The 27420-nt window shown below is 56.1% G+C and overlaps 1 protein-coding gene across 1 annotated transcript; it reads right to left on the minus strand.

The window, feature by feature from the left end:
- Positions 1 to 42: 42 nt before the first annotated feature.
- Positions 43 to 27420, minus strand: MYH7B (myosin heavy chain 7B; the record flags this gene model as incomplete). The annotated part of the gene is made up of 42 exons (XM_082292969.1): positions 27309 to 27420; positions 26504 to 26607; positions 24730 to 24873; positions 24489 to 24645; positions 24361 to 24388; positions 23201 to 23297; positions 22318 to 22341; positions 20515 to 20607; positions 19747 to 19810; positions 19547 to 19645; positions 18465 to 18568; positions 17471 to 17609; positions 16228 to 16346; positions 15309 to 15458; positions 14806 to 14976; positions 13988 to 14167; positions 13771 to 13903; positions 13263 to 13339; positions 11578 to 11665; positions 11032 to 11149; positions 10365 to 10488; positions 9871 to 10007; positions 9210 to 9465; positions 8456 to 8698; positions 7886 to 8062; positions 7390 to 7535; positions 6746 to 6836; positions 5797 to 6186; positions 5282 to 5408; positions 4853 to 4971; positions 4039 to 4235; positions 3526 to 3875; positions 2919 to 3043; positions 2524 to 2639; positions 2205 to 2397; positions 1924 to 2127; positions 1692 to 1817; positions 1406 to 1576; positions 1050 to 1154; positions 572 to 667; positions 279 to 416; positions 43 to 54 (listed from the first exon to the last, which is right to left on the minus strand). Exons 1-42 carry the CDS (start codon positions 27403 to 27405, stop codon positions 43 to 45), a joined length of 5829 nt encoding a protein of 1942 aa, XP_082149095.1. The 5' UTR covers positions 27406 to 27420.

Here is a 27420-nt window from a genome sequence, read left to right on the forward strand (position 1 = left end):
GTGCAAAGCTGACAGTGACTGTTGCAGCCACTTGCCTCCAACCTACAGCAGCATCTGGGACAGGGCAGGGCAGGCAGCCAGGGCTCCTAATGCTGGAAGAAATCCCCAAAAGGCTTTGGTGAGAGCTGGGGTCTGGAGGCAGGGAGTGCTCAGCCACCCTTCAGTGAGGCAGCAGTGCCACAGCAGGCTGGGACTGTGGCTGTGTGGTCATTCCCCTGGCTCCAGGGCTGGCAGGAGCCCCTGCCCACCTCCCCATGCTCCCATCCACGAGTGCCTACCTTGGAGATGGTGACGTCCCTGGTCCGTGCCCGCAGTTTGTTGACCTGGGTCTCGGCGATGTCGGCGCGTTCCTCGGCGTCGTCCAGCTCGTGCTGCACCTTGCGGTACTTCACCAGGTTGGAGTTGGCCTGCTGCTCCTGGGCAGGGGGAGGGGAGAGGTGGGTGCACGGGGCACAGGGGACAGCAGGCTCCGAGCTCCCCACATTGCTCTTGTGGCCCCTGGCAGCCATGGCAGCCAGTCCCAGGGAGGGACAGCCCTGTCCCCTGTCCCAGAGCAGTGATGGGCACTTACTGCCTCCTCAAACTGGCGCTTGTAGCTCTTGACCTTGCTCTGCAGCTTGTCAATCAGGTCCTGCATCCGAGCCAGGTTCTTCCGGTCTTCCTCAGCCTGCAAATGCCCCAGCCCCCTTAGTCAGATCCCAGCAGCCCCTCACCTGCCCCTCACCTTTGTCCCAGTGGTGCCAGGACAGACAGCACCAACCGAGCCCCCAGCCCCATGTCACAGCACCTGTCCCTTGGTTCCCCCCTGTGTCCCAACACCCAGCTCAGGAGGTGCTGGGGAATGGGCAGAAGGACCCAGAGCAGAGAGTGGATGTTGTGACAGGGAGAAGCTTGTCCAGCTGTTTTCATTCCCTACACAGAGCCCAGAACAAGCCCAGGCTGGGCTGGGCTCGGTGGGTGGGTTGTTGGGTACCACAAGAGGCCAAGCAGTGAGAGTTGTGGCAGGTGCTGCTGGCCCAGGGCTGGAGCTGTGTCCAGAGCTGCTGTACCTGGTAGCTCAGCTCCTTGATCCTGCGCTCGTACTTGCGAATGCCCTTCTGGGCCTCTGCCATCTTCTTCTGCTCCGCATCCACCTCTCCCTCCAGCTCCCGCACCTGCAGGAGGCACAGGCCAGCTCAGCACCTGGCTCCCAAGCACCAGCACCAGCCCAGCTGAGGCCAAGCCACTTTCCCAGCTCAGAGAAGCCACAGCAGAGGCTAACACCATCCTGAGCTGGGCCCTGCTCCCCCAGAGGCACCACCTGGCCTCAGAGGGCTGGGGCAGAGTCTGGTGCGGCAGGGACTGGGGCAGCCCCAGGAGCCTGCTCCTGGAGGACACAGCCAGGGATCTGCCCCTGCTTTCTCACCCTGGCCTCCAGCTTCTGGATCTGCTTCTTGCCCCCCTTGAGAGCAATCTGCTCTGCCTCATCCAGGCGCATCTGCAGGTCCTTGATGGTCTGCTCCATGTTCTTCTTCATGCGCTCCAGGTGTGCGCTGGTGTCCTGCTCCTTCTTCAGCTCCTCAGCCATCATGGCAGCCTGCGAGGCCAAGAGCAGCGGGACATCACCACAAGGCCAGGCCAGACCAGGGGCTCAGTGGAGAAGTCGTGAGACTCTCCCCAGCCACGCAGCACAGTTCCCACCACTCTCTTACATCCGTGATGGCCTTCTTTGCCTTCTCCTCAGCATTGCGACACTCCTGCACTGCATCCTCCACCTCGTTGCTCAGCTGGGAGATGTCTGCCTCCAGCTTCTTCTTTTGGTTGATGAGACCCGTGTTCTGCACACAGAGCAGGTTCACTGTGACCGGGGCTGGTCATTCACCACTGCTACACAGACTCCTGACTCTCCCACCAGTGGAGACACGGGACTTGGCAGTGCCTCACCTGGGAATGGAGCAGGGTGACCCTCTCAGTGGTCTCCAGCAGCTCCTGCTCCGCCAGCTTCCTGCTCCTCTCCGACTGCTCCAGCGCTGCCCGCAGCTCCTCCACCTCTGCCAGCAGCAGGTTGTTGCGGCGCTCCAGGGCACCTGCCTGCTCCTTCAGGTCGTCGTTGTGGCGCTGGGTGTCATCCAGCTCGATCTGCAGGTCCTGTGGGGCAGCGTGGGGTCAGTGAGGACAGCACAGAGCCGGGCTGGCAGCAGGGACAGCACCGAGTCTGTCCCAACCTTGATCTGGGCCTGGAGCTGGCGGCCCAGCTTCTGGAACTCGGCGGCCTGGCGGTTGGCGTGGTTCAGCTGGATCTCCATCTCGTTCAGGTCCCCCTCCATCTTCTTCCTCAGCCGCACGGCCTCGTTCTTGGCCCGGGCCTCCGCGTCGAGCGAGGCCTGCATGGACTCCATGGCGCGCTGGTGGTTGCGCCTGCAGGAGAGGCCACGCGTCAGCCACGGCCCCTGGGGACACCCAGCCTGGGGCAGCCCTGCCGGGGCCACAGTGCCAGCTCTGCCCCCGCAGTGACGTCCCAGCCTGTCCCCTCACCCCACACACCTCAGGTTCTCAAACTCCTCGTCCTTCTCTGCCAGCTTCCTGTCCATATCAGCCTTGATCTGGTTCAGCTCCAGCTGAATGCGCAGGGTCTTGCTCTCCTCGTGCTCCAGGGCTCCCTAGAGACAGCTCAGCCATGGGAAGGTGGTTCCTGGGAAGGGGGCTCTCCCCAGCCACCCACCCCAGCCTGGCCTTGTCCCCCCCAGCCCATTGCTATGGGGGCAGGGCAGGTGGAGCCACCCCAGTGCCTGCAGTGGTTGCAGGACCCCCATGAATGGGATTCCCAGGGGTCACAGGCAGGCTCAGGACTGTCATTGCCCAGCAGCATCCAGCCAGAGCTGCAGGGTGGGCCAGTGGCTCTTGGGGGCAGCAGGAACATATGGGAAACAAGGACTCACCTCAGCCTCCTCCAGAGCTGCCTGGATATCGCTCTTCTCACTCTCCAGCATTTTCTTCACCTTCTCCAGCTCATGGATGGTTTTGCCACCCAGACTGATCTGGTCAGTCAGATCAGAAATTTCCTCTGCCAGGGACAGAAGGAATTTGATCAGGAAGGAATTTGTGGGGCCAGCCCAGTGCAAGTGATGTCCCCGTCCCCCTGCCCAGGCTCAGCTGATGCCCCACAGCCCCTTGGAGAGCAGCCAAGGCTGTGCCTGGGGACATTTCTGCAGTCTGGGAGAGAGCATAGAAGAGGCATCAAGGACCTGTTTGGTCCAAGAGCAACACCCCCAAGGCAGTGCCACACAGCAAATCGTGTGCCATTTGGGCACAGGAGCCATTTGGGGACAGGAGCCAAGTGGCTCTGCCTGTCCTCCCAGAGTGTCCCCAGCATGAGGGCAAGACACACGCTGGCATCCCAGCAGGGCTGCTGCATCCCTCCGAGGGATGGGCTGAGCAGCAAGGCTCACTCCTGGCCAACACGGGACCCAATCCCACATGTCTGAGGACAGGGCAGGAGCAGGAGTCTGGGCAGAGCCCAAGGGGAGCACTTGAGCCCAGTCCTACCCTGCAGGTTCTTGTTCTCCCTCTTGAGGGTCTCCAGGTTGTCCAGGGACTCCTCGTAGGCGTTCTTGAGCTTGAAGAGCTCCGTGCTCAGGCTGCGCGACTCCTTCTGCGACGCCTCCAGCTCCACCTGGGTCTCCTCGTACTTCTGCTTCCACTCGGCCAGGATCCTGTCGAAGTTGCGCTGTTTCTTGTCCAGGGCAGCGCAGGCCGAGTTGGCGCGTTCCAGGTCCACCGAGAGGTCCTCGATCTCCGTCTGCAACCGGTGCTTGGTCTTCTCCAGCGAGGCGCACTTGGCGTGGGCGGACTCCACGGCCTCCTCTGCCTCCTGCAGCCGGGTGGCCAACTTCTTCCTGCCGATGGCACGGGGGTGAGCGCTCGCTGCCCCAGCGCCATCCCGCCCCACAGCCTCAAATCCAGGCAGGAGCGTGCTGTGTCCCCCTGGGTCTGGGAGAGCCCCACTGTTGAACAGAAAGTTGCCACCTACAGGGAACTGACTCGTGCCGTGGGACTTACTTGGCTTCCTCCAGCTCCTCAGTCCTCTGGATGGCATCAGTCTCGTACTTGGTTCTCCACTGGGCCACCTCGGCATTGGCTTTGGACAAGTTCCTCTGGAGCTCGCTCTTGGCCTCCACCTCCTCCTCGTACTGCTCCCGCAGCAGGTCACAGTCGTGCCGGGAGGCTTGCAGGGCATGGGCCAGGGCGTTCTTGCTCTGAGGAAGGGAGAGCAGCAGCTGACCCCAGCTCCAGGACACAGGCCGTGGCACCAGGACTGGGAGCAGCAGCAGGGAGCTTCTGTCCTTCCCAGGTGAAGAGCTGCCCTGTGTGCAGGGTACGGCCCACCTCCCCTGCCACAGTGCCACCCAGAGACCAGCCATGTGGTGATCTGTTTACCCACCACTTTTCTGATCCCATATTTCGTCCTTCCCCCCCCACCCCGCTTTCCCTTTTCCTAGCCCTGGCCACCCCCTCGGGTTCTCCCTATCGGTCCCTGTACCCCAACTCCTCCCAGGGACCGCCCCTGCAATCTGACAAAACCCCCCTGCGCCTGCACCATGAGCTCTCTCTGCCTCTGGGGGTCACCAGGACAAGATGAAACTATTAAAAGTCCTCTGAAACCCTCATGGGGAGACCCTTGGCGCCTCCTTCACCGTCACTGTGTTGTAGAGCTGATGGCTGCTGGAGCAAAACTGCGGAGCCGTCCGAAAAGGACTGCGGGAGGGCGAAAACAGTCACACTGCCCTAAGCAGCCCCACTGAGCTCTCAGGGAAAGCTGCAGCCAGCTAAACCAAACCTAGCACTACAACACAGCCATGCCCTGAAACCTCACCTTGGTCTCTTCCTCCAGCTGCCTCTTGAGTTCCTCAATGTTCTGTGTGAACGAGACCTTGCCACGGCTCAGCTGGTTGATGAAGGACTCCTTCTCCTCCAGCAGCCGACTAAGCTCCCCTGGGTTCAAACAGAGCCAAACCAGCTCCTTTGGGGCTGTAGGGCTGCAATCTGCACTAGCCCACACTCCCCCAGAGCCTGTGGCCTCCAGATGTCCCAGCTGTATCCCCACCAGGTCAAGCTGGGCCATGGGCAACCAGTTAAAGTCAAAGGATGCCAGCAAGGAATCCCTCCTGAGGCACAACTAGCTTCTCCCTCCATGGGAGAAAGAGGACAGACTGCCTGGCTGAACCCCACTCCCCCAGCCAGACACCCCAGAGTCAGAGCATGCCCGAGGCAGCCGTGTGCCCCTGGCTCGTGCCCCACGCACCATTCTCGGTCTGCAGCCGGCCCCGCTGGGCGTTCACATCCGTCAGCTGTCGCTGCAGCTCGTCCACTTTGGCCTTGGCCTCGTTCAGCTGGTCCTCGTAGGTGCGGCACAGCTTCTCAGCATTGGCCTGCAGGCACCAACACAGCCCGGCTGAGCCAAGCTCTGGCCACAGAGCACCCTTCTCCCACCCTGGGACTCCCTGTCCCGCTCAGTGGATCCTACAGGCACACAAGGCAGAGAGCAGGAGCCTGCCAGAGCTCCCTGCTAAGCTAACAATGGCTCTCTGCAGTCAGTCTCCCAGGAAATGTCTTCCCAGAGCCTCCAAACTTGACTAGGACAAGTAAAGCATCCTGTAGTGACATAGGGACAAGCCGTGGGTCAAACAGGGACTTGGCCATGGCAAAGAGCTATTTGAGACACCATCCCATGGACGTGGCTGTGCTGGTCACGCTGCACCCAGTTCCACTGACATCCACAGGAGCGACCAAACAGCCCCGTGGAGAACCAGCACCCACCTTGTTCTTGGTGATGTACTCGACGTTGGACGACAGGTCATCAATCTCCATCTTCATCTCGCTCTTCTCCTTCTCCAGCTTCTGCTTGACGCGCTGCAGGCTGTCGATCTGCTCGCCCAGCTCGGCCACGCTGTCCGCGTGCTTCTTGCGCAGGGCGGCCGCCAGCGCCTCGTGATGCAGCGTGGCCTCCTCCAGGTCTCGCCGCAGCTTCAGGAATTCCGCCTCCCGCTTCTTGTTCAGCTCCAGCTGCATGGCCGTGGTGCCGCCGGCCTCCTCCAGCCGCTCGCTCAGCTCCTCCAGCTCCCGCGACACCTCCGCCCGCTGCTTCTCCACCTTGGCCCTGGCGGCTCGCTCGGCCTCCAGCTCCTCCTCCAGCTCCTCAACGCGTGCCTGGACACACAGAAAAGGGCAGATGCTCCAAACTCTGGGTGAAGCTCCAGCATCTCTGCTCTCTGCAGGCAGAGCAGTGTCTCTGCTGATGATGGGAAGCAAGAAGCCACCAGTCTCGGGCTGTTTCGGGGGGCAGGTGCTCCTTGGTAGCATGTTTGGAGCTCCTGGTCTCCTCTATCCCTGCCATGATCCAGCTGGCATGAGCTACTTTTCATGGGATCTTCCATGATTGTGGGGATCTGTCTCTGATAGGAGGAAGCCCAGCGTCCTAGATTTGGGTTTTCAGAGTTTGGGCACTGGATTAAAGTTTTTATTTTGGACAGAGAACTACGTCCTGGAAGCTGTTCCTCAGGCTGGTGATAGTGTTCACCTCAATAGCTCATTCTTTCTTTTTCAACCCACCATGTTTTGGCAGAGGGCTTGGCTCCTGCCAGCCATGCCAGCTTTTTCCAAGGAGATGCCCCTGTGCTCAGAGAGGGACTGGCCCATGCAGATTCCCCAGCACATCTATTGGAAATTTCAGGCTCCCAGGCTGTAAGAACAGTTCTTCCCACCATACCTGGACCTCCTTGATCTTCTTCTGCAGCTGGGCCTCCATCACTTGCCCATCTTCAATTCTTGAGTTCAGCTGACTTATCTCAAACTCTTTCCTGTACAGACAGAAGGCAGAGCCTCTGGTCAGACAAACACTGTTCTGACAGCTCCTTCTGGCTCCTGAATTTCCCTGCACTGTTACACCCAGGCCAGAGGACAATCAAGCCCACACAGGAAAGGGCTGCAGGGTAAGAAGACTCTCATGGAAAGCTCACAGGGAGGGCTGGAGCAGCCAAATAGGCAGATAACTGGCTCTGAGGGTTTCCCTCTGAGCTCCCAAGGTGTTCTCCAGTTCCCCAATGAGAATGAGACATGACTGAAGTCTGTACTTGCAGCTGAGGCCCCAGCAGTGTTGGATCCTGCCAGGCAAGCCCCTCCTCTCCAACCCCATGCCCAAAGGAAGTTCCATCGTGCCCTGGTCTGTGAGTCTGTCACAAGCTCCTCAGCCTCTCTGCAAAGTGCCCAGGAAAACCCAGCCCTCATCGTGCCTGGACTGGTCACACAGCAGTGCCCAGAGCCACAGCCCAGCAGCCCCTGCAGAGGCCACACATCCACTAAATTTAGAGGTGCAGAGCAAGCCCAGAGCCCAGGCAGGTGTCACACACTCACTTCTTGAGCTTCTCATCCAGCTGCTGTTTGTCATTCTCCAGATCCATTACAGACTCTTGTGACAGCTTCAGGTCTCCTTCAAGCTTCCTCTTTGCTCTCTCCAGGTCCATGCGGATCTTCTTTTCTTGTTCAAGAGAGCTTTCCAGCTGGAGAATGAAGGGAGGTGGGGTAGGGAGGGAAAGGACCCTCTGCAGCCCCACCCTTACCCATGTCCACTACCCATGTGGGAACTTCACCCAGCCCTGGGAGCCAGAGGTGTTTCCCAGCCGCTCTCCAGTCCCATTCCCTCAGCCTAGGACTGCTTTCCAGGAGGGGCTCGAGACCACCTCTTGTTTCAGGGGTAGTTTGTCAGTGGGATTATGCATCAACTGGCCATATTAAACAGGGATCTGGTAACAATCCCACACTCCAGATCCCACTCAGGGACAGCCTTTGGGCTCTCCTGGAGATACGACTCAAACCTCTCTTGCTTTATTCTCACTGGCCCATGACTCACATCATCCACTTGCTGCTCCAGTTTGACCTTGGCTTTGGTCAGTGTGTTGACCTTGTCTTCCTCAGCCTGCAGGTCATCCAGGGCTTGCTGATGGGCCTCTTGCAGGGCTTTCTTCTCCTTCGTCAGCTTGGCAATGATCTCATCCAGAGCAGCCATCTCCTCAATCAGGTTTTTAACCTGGATCAGCGAGGACAAACATAGAGAGAATCTTCTCAGAGGAGATGCAAAGCTACTCCAGCAGTCTGATCCTTGCAAGGCTGGAGTCCATCCATGGGCAGCAGCAGCTCGGCACCCCACCGGCAGCCAGCCCCTCTCCCCTTGGCCAGCCTGGTCCCACCACGGGGTTTTCCATGCTCCAAATCACTTGCCACAGCACAGAACCATTTGCCCATACCCCTCTGGGCAATGAGGCAGGACATGGAAGGTTCTGCCCTCTCTCACTCCCCTCTTCCCTCTGCCCTGCCCCAGCACCCCCACACCAGCAGCCTTATCCCAGATGTTACTCTGGTGTCCCCACAAGCACTGAGGGCCCAGGGCAGCGAGGCTGGGTGCTGCAGGGAGGTCGGTTACCTTGTTCTCTGTGGCGTGCTTCTCCTTCTCCACCTTGGCCAGCGTGATCTCCAGGTCATCGATGTCCTTCTTCAGCTCTGCACACTCATCCTCCAGCTTGCGTTTCTTGGCAGTGAGCTCCGAGTTCATCTCCTCCTCATCCTCCACACGCTCCATCAGCTCCTTCACCTTGGCCTCCAGCTGGATCTTGGACTTGATGAGCAGGTCACAGCGTTCTTCTGCATCTGCCAGGTTGTCTTGCTCCTGGGAGAGGCACAGGAGAGCCAGGGCTCACCCTCTGCCCCCAGACTCTGCTCACAGCCCTGGTCTTCTCCTTGTGGAAGGGACAGAGCAAACCCAAGGTGCTCAGGTGTACAAAAACTACAGCTCCAGTCACTGCCCGTAATCAAGGTGTGCAGGACAACCACTCACACCAACCAGGGCCAAAGAGCAACTCCGTCTTTCCAGAGGAAGGACATGCTGGCACAAAAACCAGCACAAAATTTGGCAAGCAAACATTGCCATTCCCTCCCACCCCGTTGTGAGGAGAACACCCTTCCCAGAGCCAGGGGCTCACAAATCCCTGTGACAGCCCCAGGATGTGATGGTACTTCAGGTCTGCACAGCCTTAGGTTGTGTTTCAGACTGACTGTGGCAATGAGGGAGCCTCAGAACTGCAAGAGGCTGAAGGAGGGCTCCAGGACATTCTGCTCCTTTTTCTACCCATGGGCCCTGCACTGTTTTTACACTTCCAGAGAGAGGGTGAAGCACTCACTGCCTGCAGCTGGAGAGCCAGGTCATTCTTCTCCTGGATCATGGAGACCTGCTTCTCTTCCAGCTCCTTCCTCTTTGCCTCAGACTTCTCCAGAGCCTCCTTCAGCTTCTGGAATTCCTCCTTCAGGTTGGACATTTCCTTCTCAGTCTGAGCAGACTTGAGTAAAGGCTTGATCTTGAAGAACAGCTTCATCCAGGACCAGTTCTTGACAGCATTGAAGGCCCGGATGTTCCACTGGATGGTGTAGAGGGCTTCCCTGGGGGAATACAAGCACAGCATCACCAAGGGTGTACATTCCCCTTGTCCCATCTTGGCTTCTGCAGGCCTGGACGTCTCCATTCTCCACCAGCCAGACAAATGGCACAATGGGGAAAGAGTGGCACATTGTCTGCACACTGTACTGGCCCTGCTGGGATGGGTGGGGTGGCCTGGATTTCAGCTCTCCTCACTCTGCCTCCCTCTGAATCTTCCAGAGGAAACCAGAGGCTCCCCACACCTAGATCCTCCCTACCAGGGCCATGCTAGATCTCTTCCAGGTCTGCCTCCATCCCTCAGGACCAACCCCTGCCAGACACAGGCAAGTCCCACAGGTCAAACCCACTGACATGTGCACAAGAGACAAGGAGACACAAAGTTCTGCCTTTTGCCCCCACAACTCTACCTCCTGCTGATGATCTTCTGGTACTCCAAACGCATGAGGTACCCACGGATCCTGGCCTGGAGCATTGTCAGGACCTTGGCTAGACGCTCATCTCGCATCTCCTCCAGCAAGCCCAGCAAACCAGCCTTGAAAAACACCTGTGGGCAAGAGAGCAGAGTCACCAGCAGAAGGACAGAGGGCTCAGGGGTAATACAGCCTGCCAGGGAGAGCTGGAGGTGCACCCACACACGGCACAGGCACCTGGCACCAGATCTCCTGTCCTGAGCACATCGTGCTGCCTGGCAGGGACAAGCTGCTGTGGTGGGTGGGACAAGGTCAGGCAGCAGTGACCTGCTCAGAGCTGTTCTTTCTCTTCCCAGCTTGAGTCCCTTCAAGGGCCACACACACCCTGCAGAGTGCAGGGCTACAGCAGGGCTGTGGCCAGGCAGACACAGGCATGGAGAGCAACAGGAGGGACAATTCATCCCTCCCAAGGGCCAGCTGCCCGCTCTCACCTTGGTGTGACCAAACTTGTACTGTGCATGGTCCAGGTCCAGGGAGCTCAGCAGCTTCTCTGTGGCCTTCCTGCTGTCCACAAACTTGTCTTCTGGAATGGCTGCTGGATTGAGGATACGGTAGCTGTGGGGAAAAAGCAGAGGGAGACCATGCAGGAGGATTGCAGCACCACCATCATCCCAGAACCCCAGTCATGCCAGTTCCCACTGGAGCCATGTGGCTGCACCATAGGCTGAAGCTGTGTGTGAACCAGTTGCTCCAGAGCACAGGATTGCAGGCACCAAGGAACCCTGCCAGAATTTAGTCCCTGAACATCAGGGGGGCTGTGCAAGGAGGCCACTGGCCTCACTAGACCTGGGCTAAACAGCATGGGTGGGACCAGCTGGAGAACCCCAAGGATCCATCCCAAGGGCAGAGAGAAATCTGAGCCAGGATCTGAGGGCTTGAGCCTTGCCACCATCCCCCTGCACCAGCCCTGCATTCAGCACCTCAAACGTGCAGATCTCATCCCAAACTCTCCATGGCTGGCACCCCAGAGCCAGCAGCAAAGCTATCCCAAACTGGACAGGCACTTGGGGGTATGTGGGGGAACAGGCTGGAGCCAGGACAAGCCTGTCTGCCCTCAAAACCAGTGTGGGTTGCTGAAAAGGAAAAAGAAGGAGTTACCGCTGCTTGAAGTCTGCGTAGAGGATCCTGTTGGGGAATCCCTTGCGGCAGATGCGGATCCCTTCCAGGACACCATTACAGCGCAGCTGGTGCAGCACCAGGAAGGAATCCATGGCTCCTGTGGGGGAGGACAGACATGGAGCTGATGTTCAGCCCATCAAGGCAGGGGAAATGGAGCTGTAGCCTGGGCCTGAACCCTGGGAACATCCCGTGGTTTGAACACAGGTGTCAGCCTGTCCTGCAGGTCTGTGCTGAGCACCAGTGCTGCAGCCTGGGCCTTGGATGGTGGAACTCAGCCTGAAAGACTCATCCACGGCTGCTGTTATACAAGTGCCAAGTGCACAGCCAAAATGGGAGCCTGGCAAAGCTCATTATCCCCAGTAGAGATTGACCTGGCTTGCAGGAGTTTCAACACTGAGATGGGGTCAGGGCTCGGTGGCAGCATGAAGAGGGTTGGGGAGAGGGTGGGTGCAAGAATGCCTGCCAGCTCCCATATGTGGCTGTCCCCAAGGGCACTGCCAGGCTGCTGCCTCAGCTCTCCCATACCTGGGGTCTTTGTCTCGTTGGGGATGATGCAGCGGACGAAGTGGGGCTGGGTGGAGCGCAGGTTGGTCATCAGCTTGTTGAGATTCTCCTGCAGGGCAGACACAGAGGGTGAGGGGCTGAGAGGACAGCTCTGCTTCCCTACAACACTTCTCTTTCTTTCCAGCCCCTTCCCCCCACAGGCAGGGAGGGAGCAGACCCTGAGAGCCCCTTATGGCATGAGAAAGGGGAAATTTCCTCCTGCTGTCCTGCCAGTGGACATCCCCAGCCCCGGGGCAGGATCAGTGCCAGGGTGGGAGCCACGGCAGAGGGCACAGGGCTGGCAGACAGGCCAAATGGCACCAGCAGGTTTTGCTGTGCCAGAGAGGTTTGCTGTGCCAGATGCTTCCCAAGTATTTGTAGGGAAAGTTTTGCTGCAGAGGAGAGCCAGGGACACAGGACTGAGCATATTCCTGGTACAGAGCTCTGTGCTCAGCGCCCTGCAATTCCAGTGCTGGTGTCCACACTGCCTGCAGGCAGAGGATGCCAGGATATGCAGGATTTCCCTGCACCTCCACAGCGCTTCACCCCCTTTGGCCGTGCCAGAGGGCCCTGCTGATCCAGACTGCACCTCCTTGTCTCTCCAAGGCTCAGCCCTGCCTTTGCTTGTGGGAAAGGCATCTGCATCCTTGATCTTTCCAGCTCCCTTCCCCTGCTTTTACAGGCTCAGCCTATCCAGGACCAGGTCAGGGAAGGGAACACCTTCTCACAGCTCCACATCACCCTGGGGCAACTCCTCACCGCAGGCACCTTTCCCCAAGGCCTGAGACTTGTCCAGAAGGAGGAAAGTCACACTTCTCCCTGAGCAGGGGCTCTGCCACAGAGCTGCCCTCTTCAAGCACCCCGGCACAGAATCACAGAATGTTCTGAGTTGGAAGGGATCCACAAGGATCATCCAGGTCCAGCTCCTGGCCCTGCACAGACACCCCAACAGTGCCTGGGAGCATTGTCCAAACACTCCCGGAGCTCTGGCAGCCTCAGGGCCGTGTCCACTGCCCTGTCACCACAAGGCTGTGATGGCAGGACACATCCCTCTGTGCTGCTTTCCAGTTGGTTGAGCTCTGGGTTGGACAAGTAACTCCTGTGCTGAGCATGGGATGGAGCTGTGTGACATCCTGAGCTATAAAATGGGTCATGTCACCCCCCAGGACAGGGAGCTGCCTGCTCAGAGACCTGCAAGATCCTCCTCCATTTTCTTCTGCCCAAAGCTTGTCCTTCCCGCTGACAGGAATGAGGAGAGAAGTAGCACAGACTTAAAGTGATGTTCATGTAATTAATTATCTAAACATCACTACAAGTCTTAACTGCCGCTCTCTCAAAGGCGGAGGAGCTGCTGCAAGCATCACGTGGGCAGGAGCAGCACAAGCCCAGCTCCAAGGGACCCTGGAGCCTCATGTCCTGCCCTAGGAGCATGGGGACAGGGATGGACTCTGCCAGGCACAGGCCCCTTGCCCAGGAATGAGAGGGAGCTGGGGGCTTTGGCTTAGTGGTGGTCCTTCAGGAGCTCTGGTGCTCCTTCAGGAGCTCTGCTGGTCCCTCAGGCCCCAGGAGGTGCAAGAAGCCAAGAAGCTTGGCAGGGAAGTGGGACTGCCAGTGGGACTCTCAGAGCATGTTTCCCTCACGGCCCTGCATGAGGGGCTGGCTCTTACCTTGTGCAGCTGTGACACTGTTTGGAAAGAAGCTGCCTTTTTACGTTTCTCCTTGGTCCCTGGCTTGTGAGGTTCCTCTGTGGGGTTGAAATATCAATTATTTACATCAGCAAAACATCTGCCTGGCTTGAGAGACTCAGAGGCACCCCCAAACACCTCTAAAATTCTCACAGCCCTTGCTGTTTCTAAAGCAGAGGTGGCTGTGCCCTGCTGTAGAACAAAGGCACTGACCACCAAAAACACCTCCCACAGTACCCAGCTCTGGGTGTTGCTTCTCAGCTCCTGGTAGCAAGACACCCCTTCACCCACAAAGTCACAGGGCCACCACAACAGCCCTACAAGCCCTCAGACCAGCACCCACCTACTCAGGCCAGGCAGGATTTTAGGGATCAATGTGGATTTTCCCTTTGCCTGGGCTGCCAGGGACAGGGATGCTGCACCAACAGCTGGGCATGGAGGAGAGGAGGGGAGAGACTGAGGCTAAAAACGGGGTGAGGGTGTTCCTCACCTGAAGCAGAGCCCACATAGTTCTCATACAGAGAGGCCAGGAGCTTGTTCTGGGATTTCTGGAAGACGGACACCACTGTCTCGTTCAGGGGGTCCTTGTTCTTGTCCAGCCACCCCACGATGTTGTACGGCACCTGTCCCCAGAGAGGAAAGGTCAGGACAGCCCTGTCCCCGCCAGGGGAAGGTGTGGATGCTGGGAAGAGCTGCCAGGGACGTACCACACCAGCGTAGTGCACCACCTCAAAGTGGGCCTCGTATTTCCGCTTCTTATCCGGCCGCGGCTTCTGGAAGTTGGGCGACTTCCCAATGTGGTTATCGTAGAGCTTGGACTTGAAGGTCATGTCAGAGGCTTTGGGGAACATGCACTCCTCTTCCAGGATGGACAGGATTCCCAGGGGCTGCAGGAAGAGGGGAGGATAAAGAGGACTGAGCTCAGCATTGCCACGTCCCATCCCAAAATGGGATTCTCTGTGCCAATGAGCACAGGCTTGACCTGGGAGATCCCATCCTAATCCAGGTGCAAGACATTGGCCATAGGGCCAAGCTGTCACTGGCATATTCCAGGCTGTAGCTGACCTCCCAGGCCCATGTGGGACTGGCCAGCCCTGCAAGCCATGGGAGCTAGGAGCTTGCCCTGGTCCAACAGATTGTTGAGAAGGAGCGATCCTCTCCAGGATTGCTCCATTTCAAAAAAAAAAAGTTTCCTTCAAATATTTTCAAGTAAGAGGCACTGAGGGGCAAGTGGGTAGGAGAAAAGGGGAAGAGATGATTGCTCTCTGGAGGAAAAGGCTGCACCAGGTTTTGTGGCTCACCAGTGGGTAGGAACAGAATTTCCATGTTTTCATAAAGTCAAAATTTGTGTCAAAAAGGTCTCAGTGGGCTGGAAGCTCTGAACTGTAAGTGTGGGGAAAATAAAGCTGGGCACTTGCCACTGACTGGGGAGGGAATCATTTAATTTTGGTAGCAGAGCACCTCTCACTGCTGCAGCCTCTGCAAACAAACCATCCCCCTGCAGGTGCCCTGCCTCACACTTTACCTTCTCAATCAGGTCGATGCAGGCCTGCAGGTCCAGGCCAAAGTCAATGAAGACCCATTCGATGCCTTCCTTCTTGTATTCCTCCTGCTCCAGGACAAACATGTGGTGGTTGAAGAACTGTTGCAGTTTCTCATTGGTGAAGTTGATGCACAGCTGCTCGAAGCTGTTGAACTGCAAGAACAAAGCAGACCTGAGTCAGAAGGAGGAGTTCCAAAAGCGAAGGGATTCACTCCTGTGCTTTGTCTGGGTGTGAGGGGTGATCCCTGCCATGCTCAGCTGTGTTGCTACCAGAGCAGGTAGCCAGCACTCACTGGAGAGGGGCCCACAGCAGTGTTAAATCGTTCCCTGAGAGCTGCCCGTTTGCTCCAGAAACATCAGACAAGAGCTCGTTTCCTCACCAAGGCCAGCAGTTTCTTAGAGGAGATAGAGCTCCCAAACACCAGGGGACTGAGTTGTCCCTACAACACTCCCCTGAACCCACTGCAGGGGCCTGCAGAACTCACCTCAAAGATCTCGAAGCCTGCAATGTCCAGTACCCCGATGAAGAACTGCCTGGCCAGCTTGGTGTCCAGGGTCTTGTTGATGCGGGTCACCAACCACTTGAACATGCGATCGTAGGTGGCTTTAGCCAGGGCCCCCACAGCATAGACCACCTGCCAAGGCAAACCCCAGGGCACACAGTGAGCTTCTCCCAGCTCCTGCAGGAGCCAGAGGCTGAGAGAGAGCTCCTCCTGGCACACAGACAGATCCAAGGAGTTCATGGTTACAGTACAAGCTCCAAAATTAGTTTTACATTCCTCACAAGTGTGTTCCTGCCTACCGAGCCTATCTTGCCTCCAAGGTCTTAGGACATAAATTCAGTTTAAAGGGGTATTTTCAGAAGCCTTGTGCCTGGCAGGAGCCTACAGCCCACTTTGGATAAGACCAGCTCCTGAGGTCCTCTTGAACTGTACTTGAGGGCTGGCTTGCACGACCCAGGCCAGGTCTGGGTTCCTAACTGGGGTGTGGCTGGAATCCGACAGGTCACATTTTTGGTGCATTTGAGTCTCCCAGTTCAGATGAGTGTTCAGATGAGTTTTTTACTTTTCAGGGCTGAACTCTTCGCAGGAGTGTGACTGTCTCTGAAGCACATCCATAGAGCCTGGAGCTCCTCTGGCTGGGATCCAGCCCACATTTCAAAGGCACTGCACTGAATCTCCAGCCTTGGTTAATGTGCAAAGCTATCAGCCAGTTCTGCTACCCACTTTCCCTGCTGCTGAAAGCCAAGAACTGCAGATACACCTTCTCCTGCTCCTCTGGAGTCTCTTCCTACACCCGAGAGAGTGAACTGAGGCACCAGTGGTGCTGTGCAGAGCACAGTGGATGGTGGACCTGAGCACCCCCAAGCAGGGGACATGTGTCCTGTTGTCCTGTCACACTCACCTGCTCCACGTTCTGACCTTTGGTCACGTACTCGTTCCCCACTTTGACACGAGGATGGAGCAGCCCCTTGATGAGGTCAGCTGAGCTGATCCCCATGAGATAGGCAGCTTTGTCAGCACCTGGAAAGCAGCACAAAGGAATGAGGAGCACAAAGGCAGGAGGAAGGTCTGGGAAGGGAAAAAGGAACCAAAATAAAAAGTGACCGACTCTTATGATGATCAGTGCTAACCACACTGGTTTTTTCACCTGCTCCAGAGTCTCCTCCAGTGTCTAATGTGATTTTCCATCTTTGATAGTCTATGATGCTTTAAAGTCTGAACCTCCTGCCTGAGAAGTTACTGCTTGGATACCTGCTGCACCTTATCAAGTGCTTATCAGGTTTTAGTCTTCTTGGTCTGGGAATCTCGATGCATTTTCCAGTGGAAGTTTGAATTTCCATGCAGTGAATTTGAAGTGACCAGAAGAGAGGTGATTGTCTTTCATAAACTCTTAATAGCAGACTGTAGCCAGAAAATCACCTCTGTAGGGAAATCACTGCCAGATCAAAACATTCATTAACTGCCAGGTAGCAGCTAATGCCTGTGCTGCCATTCCTGAGGCAAAGAGAACTTTTCCTTCATGAATGTTAACACGACACAGACTGATCCAGGTAGTCATTTCTGCTGGATCCCTGCTCAAGCCTTCCAAGTAAGGGCTAGAGCTCCCCTCTCTCACCCTTGCACATGCTGGAAAGTCACCCTGTCCCTTCAGGTTTGCTCTGCAGCCTGACTGATCTTAGATCTGTGCTTTTCATTGGATTTTCCTGAGCAACAAACCAAGAAAAGTAGTGACTGTGTCCTACTCTAGCTGCTCTTCAGGAGGCTGTGAGCTGAGCAGGTCGTGCTCACGGCCTGGCTCACCTTCTGTGGATGCCCTGCCTGGAATGGTGTCCAGTGAAGTGCAGGAGATGAGGAGCAGGAGGAGACTGCACAAGATGAAGCCCAGCCAGGGTGTGACACCCTGTGATGCTGCCAAGATAAGTCTGATGCAGACGAGCCCATCTTGCAGAGAGACTGTCCTAAATATTCCTGCCCAAGGACAAGCCCTTTGTGCACCCCCAGCAGGGCCTAAGACCGTGTGGGTGTTTGGGATCAGGGTCACTGACCTCCACAGGCCAGGCATGGGGAGCTACCCCAGCTTGGCCTTGCAGGAACGTGGGCACCCAGCCAGGCTGGGCAGGTCTGGAGCACAGAACCCAACTCACTTTCAGTGCCATCAGCCTCTGCCTGCTCCTCCCGCTGCTTTTGCTTGAACTTCATGTTCCCAAAGTGCATGATGGCCCCCACTATTTTATAGCAGCCATATTTCTCGTCATTGCTGAAGCCCAGGATGTCCATGGCGTGCTGAGGAGACACAAAGCAATAGAAATAGAACAAATTCACCAAGCTGAGGTGAGGGCTGGTTCCTTCTCCCACCATCTCCTAAGGTGCTCTCCCTGGCCTGGGGCTGGGCAGGGTGCTCTGTCTGGTGGGCAGGGCACCTAACCAAGGAAACCTGTCTGTGGGGTTTGAATGTGGCTCCAGCTCCCACAAGACCTACTTGAAAGCAAAAGGAATAGCCTAGCATGCACAAGCAGGAGGTTTCCCAAGCTGAGGGCTCAGGAGGAGACCTGACCAATCTCTACAGCTCCCTGACAGGAGGGTACAGCCACGTGGGGTCAGGCTCTGCTCCCGGGGAACAGGATGGGAGGAAACAACCTCAAGCTGTGCCAGGGGAGGCTCAGGTTGGACATGAGGAAGGATTTCTTCCCAGAAAGGGTGGTCAGGCATTGGAAGAGGCTGCCCAGGGAGGTTTGGAGTCCCCATCCCTGGAGGTGTCCAAGGAAGGACTGGAGTGGCACTCAGTGCTCTGGGTGGGGACACGGTGGGGATCGGGCACAGGTTGGGCTTGGTGATCTTAGGGGTCTTTTCCAGATTTAATGACTCTGTGATCTTCTTTCTCATGGGCACTATGGGAAGTGCTCACGTGCCACAGGCCTTTCCTGATGCAGGGAATTACCCTCCCTTCCCTGCCTGGATGAGGCTGTTGGTGGAGACCAGAGTCACTCTGCCCCTTCTTGTAGGCTCACTACAACCGCCAACAAACCAGAGAGAATTCCCAGCTGATTTAAAGAGGGACACACCAAAAGCCAGGACACATCCCCAGAGCTGCCCAGAAGGAGGCTGTGCCCTCCCCAGGCCCCCGGGCTGTGCACGTACATCCGTGGCCATGAGCTCCTCGCCATCATCCAGGTTGTCCACTGTTGTCACCCCCTGGGAGCAGAAGTGGTAGTCGTAGGGGTTGAGGGACAGCAGCAGCATATCTGTTGGGGGATGACATGCAGAGGGTTAGGCCAGCCTGGCAGGGACATCCCTGCACACAGATGGCAGCAGGAAGGCTTCCCCAGCCTCAACTAGAGGGCACCAGCTGGGGGAGGAATGGCCTCTTCCAGCACAGGCAGGTCCCACATGGGTCCACCTCTTCTGTGCTTGCCTCCTGCTTGCTATCTTGGGAAATGGCCTGGCTGCAGACTGATTTAGAAGTGGCCACCATGCCCTTGTGACTCCAGATAAGATTACTGCTCTCTCAGACCTGCCTAATAAGGTGCTGTTCAGCACCAAGCTCAGGAGCCCACAGCCAAGAGCTGACCACCCCAGGGGGCTGTGCCAGCCATCCTTCTGCATGGGGAAAGGCTTCCTGAGTGTGATGTGGCACCGGGAGGCTGCTCAGAGCACAGAGCTGCCCCAGCACAAACTCGAATCAGGTGGGGGGGCTGTCCTGGGGATCAGCTCCAAGGCCCTGAGAGAGCTGTGCAGCTGTTCCCAAGCTCACCTGAAACACATCATCTCACTAGGGAGGCTGAATGAGTTTGGAGGAGGCTGCAAAACACTTCCCTCTATCCCAAAATGAGTGAATCTCCAGCCTGCACGCGCTGAGGTCAGTGCTGTACCCACCACCCCATGAGGACTGTGCAAGGCAGCTTTGCAAAGCTCACTCCCACCTTGCAAAAAGATCCTGAGTGACCTCTGCTCCTACACAGTGGCAGAAAGGGCTTTAGTCTGACTTCTCAGCCTGTGAGGATAATGGAGGCTGGGCTAGATGGCCTCTTGAAATCCCTTCCAGCCTGAATTATGCCCCAATCCTACGATCCTGTGCAGCTAGCAAAGCATTCAAGGGCAGAATCTGCATGGTGAGCTGGCTTTGCTCATTCCTGTGGATGCCAAAGCTGACAGCAGAGCTCTCTGGGATTGTTCTCAGGCCATCCTGCTCTAAGGGCTGTCTGCATCTTTGGCTGCCTTACCTTGCAGCTCTGGTTTCTTCCCAGAGAGGATTTGGTAGAAGATGTGGTAGCTTCGCTCTTTGGGTTGCTGGAAAATCACTCTGGATTTTTCCAGAAGATCTAGAATGAAATAGGGCAGGGGGGGTCAGAGGAGGGCTTGTTCCCTCCCAGAGCTGAGCCCAAATAGTGGGATGAATTCCCTCCCCAGTGCAGCTACTCACAGATGTCAATGTCTGCAGAGGCCAGTTTCCCTGAGGGACCAAAGTGGATCCGGATGAACTTGCCCTGAAAACACACACGGGAGGTAAGTGTGGGCTTGGCTACATAGGTACAATTCTGAACAGCCCCTAGAAACTGAATTAATTTCCTGCTTCTTGCGCTTCTGCTGATGCCAGGCAAGTTACTGGGCTCTGTAAAGGGGTGAAGTTCTCTGGTTTGTAACCTGCAGAAGCTCAAACAGCATTGCCCAGGGGTTTAAATACCAGGCAGAAATTTCACTGACAGCAGATAAATGCCTGTCCTCGGGCCTATTCTTACCACGAAGCACTTCTGCAGGGTGCTGTGACACTGAGCCTGCCCACAGCCCCTGCTCTGTGCTGGGCTCAGGGTCTCCCCCAGAAGTGCCTCCCTCCCTTCCAAGGCACAGGAGCCCTGCAGCCACAGCAGAGCCAGGCTGGGCTTAGCAAAAACAATGCTGCATCTTGGAAGGGACACACTCATCTGTTCCAGAGCACTCTAGGCTGTGCTCACTGTCCCTCTCAGCTCAGGTCCTGCCAGGGATGTCTCTCCAGCCACAGGCTGTGACACCAGGGCCACCATTTACTGCACTGATGTAACTAGAAAAAACTTGGCCCTGGCAGTGCATTCCCACTAGGAAGCAGATCCCTGCTACATGCCCGTGGCTCGCACTGCACGAACCCACAGTGCCACTCGCTGTGCCTCCAGCCCACACAAACACCCACAGCTCCCCGTCCTGCTGAGGCACTCACAAAACGCGAGGAGTTGTCGTTTCTTATGGTTTTGGCATTGCCAAAAGCTTCCATGGCTGGGTTAGCCTCGATGATTTGATCCTCGAGGGTGCCCTGGAAAACAAAACCAAAGGATGTGTGAGGTCCCACACAGCCAGAGGGGATCAGTCACCAAGAACTCGGGGCAGCGCCAGGGGCTCCTTGCTGCACTCCTTAGCTGTCCTTGAGACACCTCCTGGCCTGCCCAGGCAATGCAGCTCAGTTCAGGGATCAGCAGAGCCGGGGTTTGCAGCAGTGCTCTCTGTGGGCTTCTCCTTGCCTAAACCGGTCCCTCTGGAGACCCAGGCTGCTGTCCCCTCTGCACACAGAAGTCCTCTCTTAGGAGCTACAATATGCAAACCAAGAGCAAGCTCGTGTTGTCACCACAACAGTCTGAATCACTTCAGGCTCTCTGACATCAGGCATTTCCTCTTCCAGCAAACCAAATGTCTAGGACAGCTCACACCAACAGCATATTGTGAAACAAGAGGTCCCTACACCAACAACATGCATGGCAGGGTCCCAGTGTGATGGGAATACACCACAGGTCCCAGCTGGCATGATCTGCTGGGAATACTGGAGCTCTCCTGAGCAAGCCCTAAGATTAATCCTCTCCTAACCTTGTTTTTCCATGTGTTTCTCTGCTCAAAGATAAAGAGACAGCCTCTGTCTAATGCAGGTAAAGCAGGACAGGGATTTGAGGAGAGCAGCAAGAGACTGGTGCCAAACCACATGAAGGATGGTGGGGTTTGACATCAGCAATAGAGTTTGGTGGCACAGGCACCTGCAGGATTTTTCACGGGAGTTTTTGCCTGTGCTCTGACACATGACAATCCACAGGGCTTTCCTTAGGTGGGGAACACCAGCTCTGGGCTCTGCCCACCCAGAGCCACCCTCTCTTTCCAATGCTGGAACCACAACTGCTCCCCACCTCTGCAGCTCCAGGTGTGTAAAGGGCAAGAGAGACAGGGAGCAGCTGTGAATCACAATTACCAACACACTATCACCTGAGTATCCCTTGATCTCTTATCTCTAAACTCAGCCTGACCTAAAAGGTCTATGAGGTCCAGTGAGGGCAGCCCCAAGACCCACGGATTCAGCCCCTGAGCTGTCTCACTCTGAGTTTGTCCAGGTGGTCACTCATGTGATGATAAACATCCCCCAGCCAAGGGTGTGCACCAGCTAAAGGCTCAGAGAAATCAAGGGCCAAGGATGTGTTGGGAGCCCCAGGGGCTGAACCTTTGCTGGATTTCCTTGGAGCAAACACCTCAGAAATGTCCCCCAGACAAGGACATCAGCTGCCTGCAGTGGTGGGCAGAGCCAGTCTGGGGCTTTGCAGAGGGTGGCAAGTCCAGGCACCAGCAGGGCACTGATCTGCAGCCAGAGCACAGGGCTGCCTGTGGCAAAAAGGGTCTTCTCCTGCCCCTCAGCACCACCACCCTCAGCTGGGCTTTGAGGCTGAGGAGGATCTTCAGAGAGTGGAGGCTTCACCTCACCTTTGGAGGAGCCCACACCACCCCCAGGCAAACACTGGATAGGAATGAATATTTGAGGAGTAATTATCCCTTGACGGAGAAGTTGGAGTCAGAAAGGCAGAAAGACACCAAGAGATGAAACAGCAAAGCTTCCAGCTATGGGAAGAGGGGAGATACAAAGCCAAGTGGAGAACTAAACACTGCCAAGGTGCTGCTCCCAGACCTAAGGTAGAAGCCCCACACATCACCCCACCACAGATCTGTGGTGCAGCAGAACTCTGTCCTCAGCATTAGAGTCCACAACACTTACCCCAGTTTTAGTGGCAAGAGCTGCCTAGAGAAAGGAGAGAAAATTGTCTTTAGAAATCCAGAAAAGTCAGGCAAGAACCACAAGAAGCATGGTCAGAAAAGCAGGGCATGACCATTTAGTGCCAAAAAAAGTCCAAGAAAAAAAAAACCTGGGAGGATTAAACTTTATAGGGGAGGCCAAAAAGTTGTTAAATAGATTAGCTCAAAAAAATAAAGAAATGCGTCAAAAAGCAAGAACAGTTAAATTCAAACTCAAAGAAGGGGAAAGAAAATAATGCTGAAGTATTGCTTGTCAGATACCTAAAGCAGCCAGTTTGCTTCCACGAGGGGAAAGCAGGCTGGAGCCTCAAGGTATCCAGAAGAAATAAGCAATTGCAAGGGCAGCTCAAAAATAACCAGCACCAAAGAAAAGCAAGAATCAAAACAAGAGCAAGAAAAGCACAAGGTAGAAAAGGGTCAAAATTAACAAATGGAGGGGAAAAAAGGAGAAAATGCTGAAAAGCAAGGCTTAAAAGAGGCAAGGTGGGAAATGGAAGGTTTACTTCATCCCTTTAATGCTGCTTAAGAAGATCACTGGGGTGTTGAAGGAGGAAGAGAAAAGAAGGAGAACAACTAAAGAACACCTCTTCCAGGCTGCACGGATTGAGCAGCCACATAAAAAAAGAAAATCCATTTCCCCTTGAGCAGAATAATTTCAAGCCTTGCTTGTTCAAAAGTCAGGGAAAAGCCAAGCCCTGGGCGGGTCAGACCAAAACTAGTTTCCAAACACAAAAAGTTGGGGAAGAAAAAGTAAGAAGAAGAAAGGAGAAGGAGGGGGAAAAAACTTTTAAACAAAGAAAGAAAGGAAGAAAACAACAAGAACTTGTTTCAAAAGAAGATCTTACTACTTTCTTGCCCGGTGTGTCGCCCAAGGCTGCGACAATGGCAAAGTACTGAATGACCCGCTTGGTGTTTACAGTCTTACCAGCACCAGATTCTCCGCTTAGAGTAACAGAAATACACAGATCAAGGGCATGAGGCAAAGAACAGGCACAACTCATCGCAGCCACCCTGAAGTCTCAGAGGGATGGAGAGGCTGGAGCTCTCAATCCCGCAGCCTGGCGGGCTACGTGCTTGTCTTTAGGGCTTGCCTTTGGAGCGACACTCAGCTCCAGGCTCTCCGTGTCCCTCCCGGCTGCCAGCCCGGGCTCTGCCCGGCTTCCGGAGGTGCCGCGGGGGCTCAGCTGCCCACTGCAGGCGTGGCATGAGGCGCCCACCGAGGCGGGCCAGCCCTGGCCGCGGGGCTGCAGCTGTCCGGGGTCAGCGGGGACCGGCCTCGCCCGCGGCCGCTCGGGCGCTTTCAGCACGCCCGGCTCTGCTGGGGCATCTCGGAGATGGCAGCGGCACCGCGCCGAGGTGGATCGTGCCCGCTGTGGGCTGCGGGGAGCTGGCGGGCCCCGCTGAGCTCATCCCTATAGTTAGTGAGCCGCTCTCCATTGTAATCCCAGATCACAAAGAGCCGGGGGCAGCGGGCAGCGGAGCCGCCACCGGACACGCGCCAAGCATCTCTCCGCAGCCCCTGCCTTTCCTAATTAGGCCATGGCCGAGGCTAAAAATGTCCGTGGCTCCTGGCAGCGGAGAAGGGTCCTTTAGAGTCCTTTATATAGCCCTTATCTATATGTCACTTGAAATCAACCTGGCCTCCACCCTCCCACGTCACCCTCCTCCCCCGCCGCCGCCCCTCCGGCCACCATCTCCCTCTGGCCTTGGCCTCCATCTCTGCTTTCCCCTCGCTCCCGGGAGGGTGCCGGTGCTCGGGGCGCCCCACGGCAGCTCCCGCAGCTGTCGGGGTGCGGGGGAGCCCGGCCCGCGCGGGGCTTTGTCACCTGGCACGGTGGCGGCGGCAGCCTGGGCGGGAAGGGTGACAGCTGCCGGCATGGGGGGGGACGGGACACTGCCGGGGGGGCTCCTCTGGGCACAGGGTGCCCATCCAGGGAGCGCGGCACGGGGGTCTCGACTGCTCATAGCGGGGCTGGGCAGGGCGAGGGGGTGGAGGGGCACTTACGTGATGAGCATGGACTGGTTTTCACGGTCTGGAAGAGAAGGAGCCGGCATTAGGGCAGCGCTGCCCACCCCACCCCTGTCCCAGGAGCCCGGACTCCTCCGTTTGGGGTCCCCCAGGGCAGGGCTTACTGCGCAGCATGTCGTTGTAGGCGTTGTCGGCGATGGAGTAGATGTGCGGCGGTGCCTCCGTGCGCCGCTTGCCCTTGTAGGCTGCCACCACGGGCGCCGTGTACACGGGCAGCCACTTGTAGGGGTTGATGGTGACACAGAAGAGCCCCGAGTAGGTCTGCGGGGGGAAAATGGGTGGATGAGGGAAGGGGGTGTCCCAATGGCCCCTCACCTCCCCAGCCCACGCGTGCCACGGGCTTACGTAGATCATCCAGTGGGAGTAGCGGCGCTTCAGGTTGTAGAGCACAGAGGCCTCGTTGAGGTGTGTCAGCATGGCCATGTCCTCAATCATGTCGAACTTGGGGGGGTTCATGGGCTGCACCTCATCCTCCTTCACCACCCGCGTCTGTCAGAGGAGGGGGGACACGTCAGAGGGACCCCAGTTCTCCTGACAGTCCCGTGCTGGGGACAACCTTGGCCCCAGTGCCTGCTGTCATCCTGACAGGGCTGCCCACCGCTTTGGGGTGACAGGCCCAGGGCAGCCCCACCAGCACCCAGCCACAAAGCCCAGCTGGGACAAGCAAGCCCAGCTTGCTCCCTCCTCAGCGAGAGGCTGAGCTTGCCAGGGGAGGTCCAAGCTGGGCGACACCAGGTTGTTCCCCTGCAATGTGTTTGACACCCCCATCCTGTGCTCTTCTTCCCAGCCTAAAAGCCTGTGGCAGTGCAGCCTTTTGCTCCAAGAGATCCCTGGTTATTTGGGCAAACAGCTGAAGCCCATACCCCATCACTTAAACCTGGATTTATTTAATCCCACGAGACCAAGCACGGGGAAACGATCACATTACGTATCTGGCCTGGATGGGAGAAGCTGGATTTAGCAAATAGTCTTGTTAATAAAGATTAAATGAAATCTTTCAGAGGTTTATCTTTTTTACGGGTGAAGATGAAGTGCATGGTGTTAAAAGGCATCAGGTGTCAAAAGCAGGAGGGAACACAGGATAAGGGTGGGCTTTATGTCTCTTGAAACTTTCTGCTGGAAATGCTGATCCAGGGAAAGCTGATATAGTTTCTGATTTTGTAAATCCATGACAAATCATTAAAAAGACAGTTTCAAGAGGTAACAGCAAAAGAGGGTTTGGAAACTGTTCTCAGAATCTGAAGGTGTTCTAAATATCAAAATTAACTTTTAAAATTTATAACTCCTCTATGATAAATTTTACTTGCTTTCCAAAATTCAGACAAAAATATTTTCAAAGCCTTGACACTTTTCAAAGACAATTACATATCTTTTTTTTTTCACATTTGGCAGGCACGAACCCTTCTTAGTGCCATTCTGACTAGAGAAGAAATAGAAATAATGAAGTCTATAATCTACTGCCTGGTGAGGTCCTTGGTTTTTTTCCCCAGTTTCATACCAGTGTGAGTCTCTGCTCTGCAGTGGAGTTGCAGGGCCATGAGACTCTCATAGCCAAGAAAGGAATGTTAATTAAGATCATTTGCAGCTAATTGCACTGAATATTATCTTGACAAATACCAGCTGGTCCCTGCTTGCTTTGCCTCCCTCCCGCTGCCAAAAAGTTAGAGCCTCACCACCCAACACAGCCTGTCCTCCTAACTGCTCACCCCACTGCAAATCCGGGCTAAAACGAGCAGGAATTGGCCAATTGGCCCCTTACCTGTTGTTTCAGCCCTCGGGATGAGCCAGGCACTGGTTCAGCATCACAAAGGGCTGTTCTGGGGGGTGCTTCCCCATCCAGGAGCTGTGCTGGGCCAGCCCCACCGTGCCCTCAGTGTGTCCCGCAGGATACCCCAGCTGTGGCAGCAACCCCTCGATGGGAGATGCTGAACTGGGGCCACTCTTGGCAAGCAACTGGCCTACGTGTGCTGACACTGCTGTGTGTGTCCCCCCAGGGCACGACTGATCAGCGGGACAGGGCTATCAGCAAGAGCTCATGGCTTCAGACGTGATCTTGTCACACGTATCCCCCCTCTGCACACACTTGCTCTCCCTCAGAAAAGGAAAGGTATTTGCTTACTTCCTTATCTTTGGTTTCCACAGTGACTTTGCCACCAGAGCTTTCTTTTATTTCCACTTCAATATAGGCCTCTTTCTCGTCCGGGATCCAAGCTCGCTTCTTTCCTGTAGGAGAAATGGAAAGGAAAGGAAAGGAGACATAGGTTGAAATGCAGGAGACCATTTGAAATTGTCAACTGAAAGCCACATAAATGCAGTTTGATAGTGTGGAAGGACAGTGATTCCTTCCTACATTCTTAGCCATAGGAGCTGGGATTTCTTTGCCCTTGTCGTGTTTGGCAGCTGTTTACTCTGCTGGAGTCAACTTCTAGCCTGACAGGATTCTGCTGCTTCATGTGTGCCTGCACTCAGACCGCCATGAGAAAAGGACAGCGTGAGGAAGCAAAATTCTCCTTGATTGCCCAACTGAGAGGAGCAACTTGGGCCCTGGAGCCTGAGCATAGGAAGCCGTGGAAAAATGCAGTGGCTGGGACAGGGAGGACACCTCTGAAATGAAACAAAGCTGCAGAAGGCTTTGACACCAGACCCTCAGCCCATCTCCCTCAGCCCCCCTGCCCCTCAGGGTCGGGGGAGATGAAAGATCACCTCTACCCACACCTCAGCAAACCAGGGGAAATTCCAAAACCTGCTTTTCCCACTTTTGAGATCTTCCTGCCCTCCAGGGTGCTGGGGCAATTCTGCAGTGTCTGTGATGCCTTGAGGAGCAGCACAGGGAAAGGGGCAGGGAGGACTCCTAAGAGAGCCATGGCAGAGGGGCTGGCCCGGGGACACACACGGGGCTGTGCTGAGCAGCCTCGGGCTCTTACCATCGAACGGGATTGTCTGAAGCTTCAGCTGCTCCGTGTAGCTTTTCCGGAGGTACGGAGCAGCCTCCCCAAACTCGCTCATGTCCAGCAGAGACATCTTGTCCGGCTGGAG

The sequence above is a fragment of the Coloeus monedula genome (genome assembly GCF_965178545.1).
Source record: "Coloeus monedula genome assembly, chromosome: 17".
Taxonomy (NCBI): domain Eukaryota; kingdom Metazoa; phylum Chordata; class Aves; order Passeriformes; family Corvidae; genus Coloeus; species Coloeus monedula.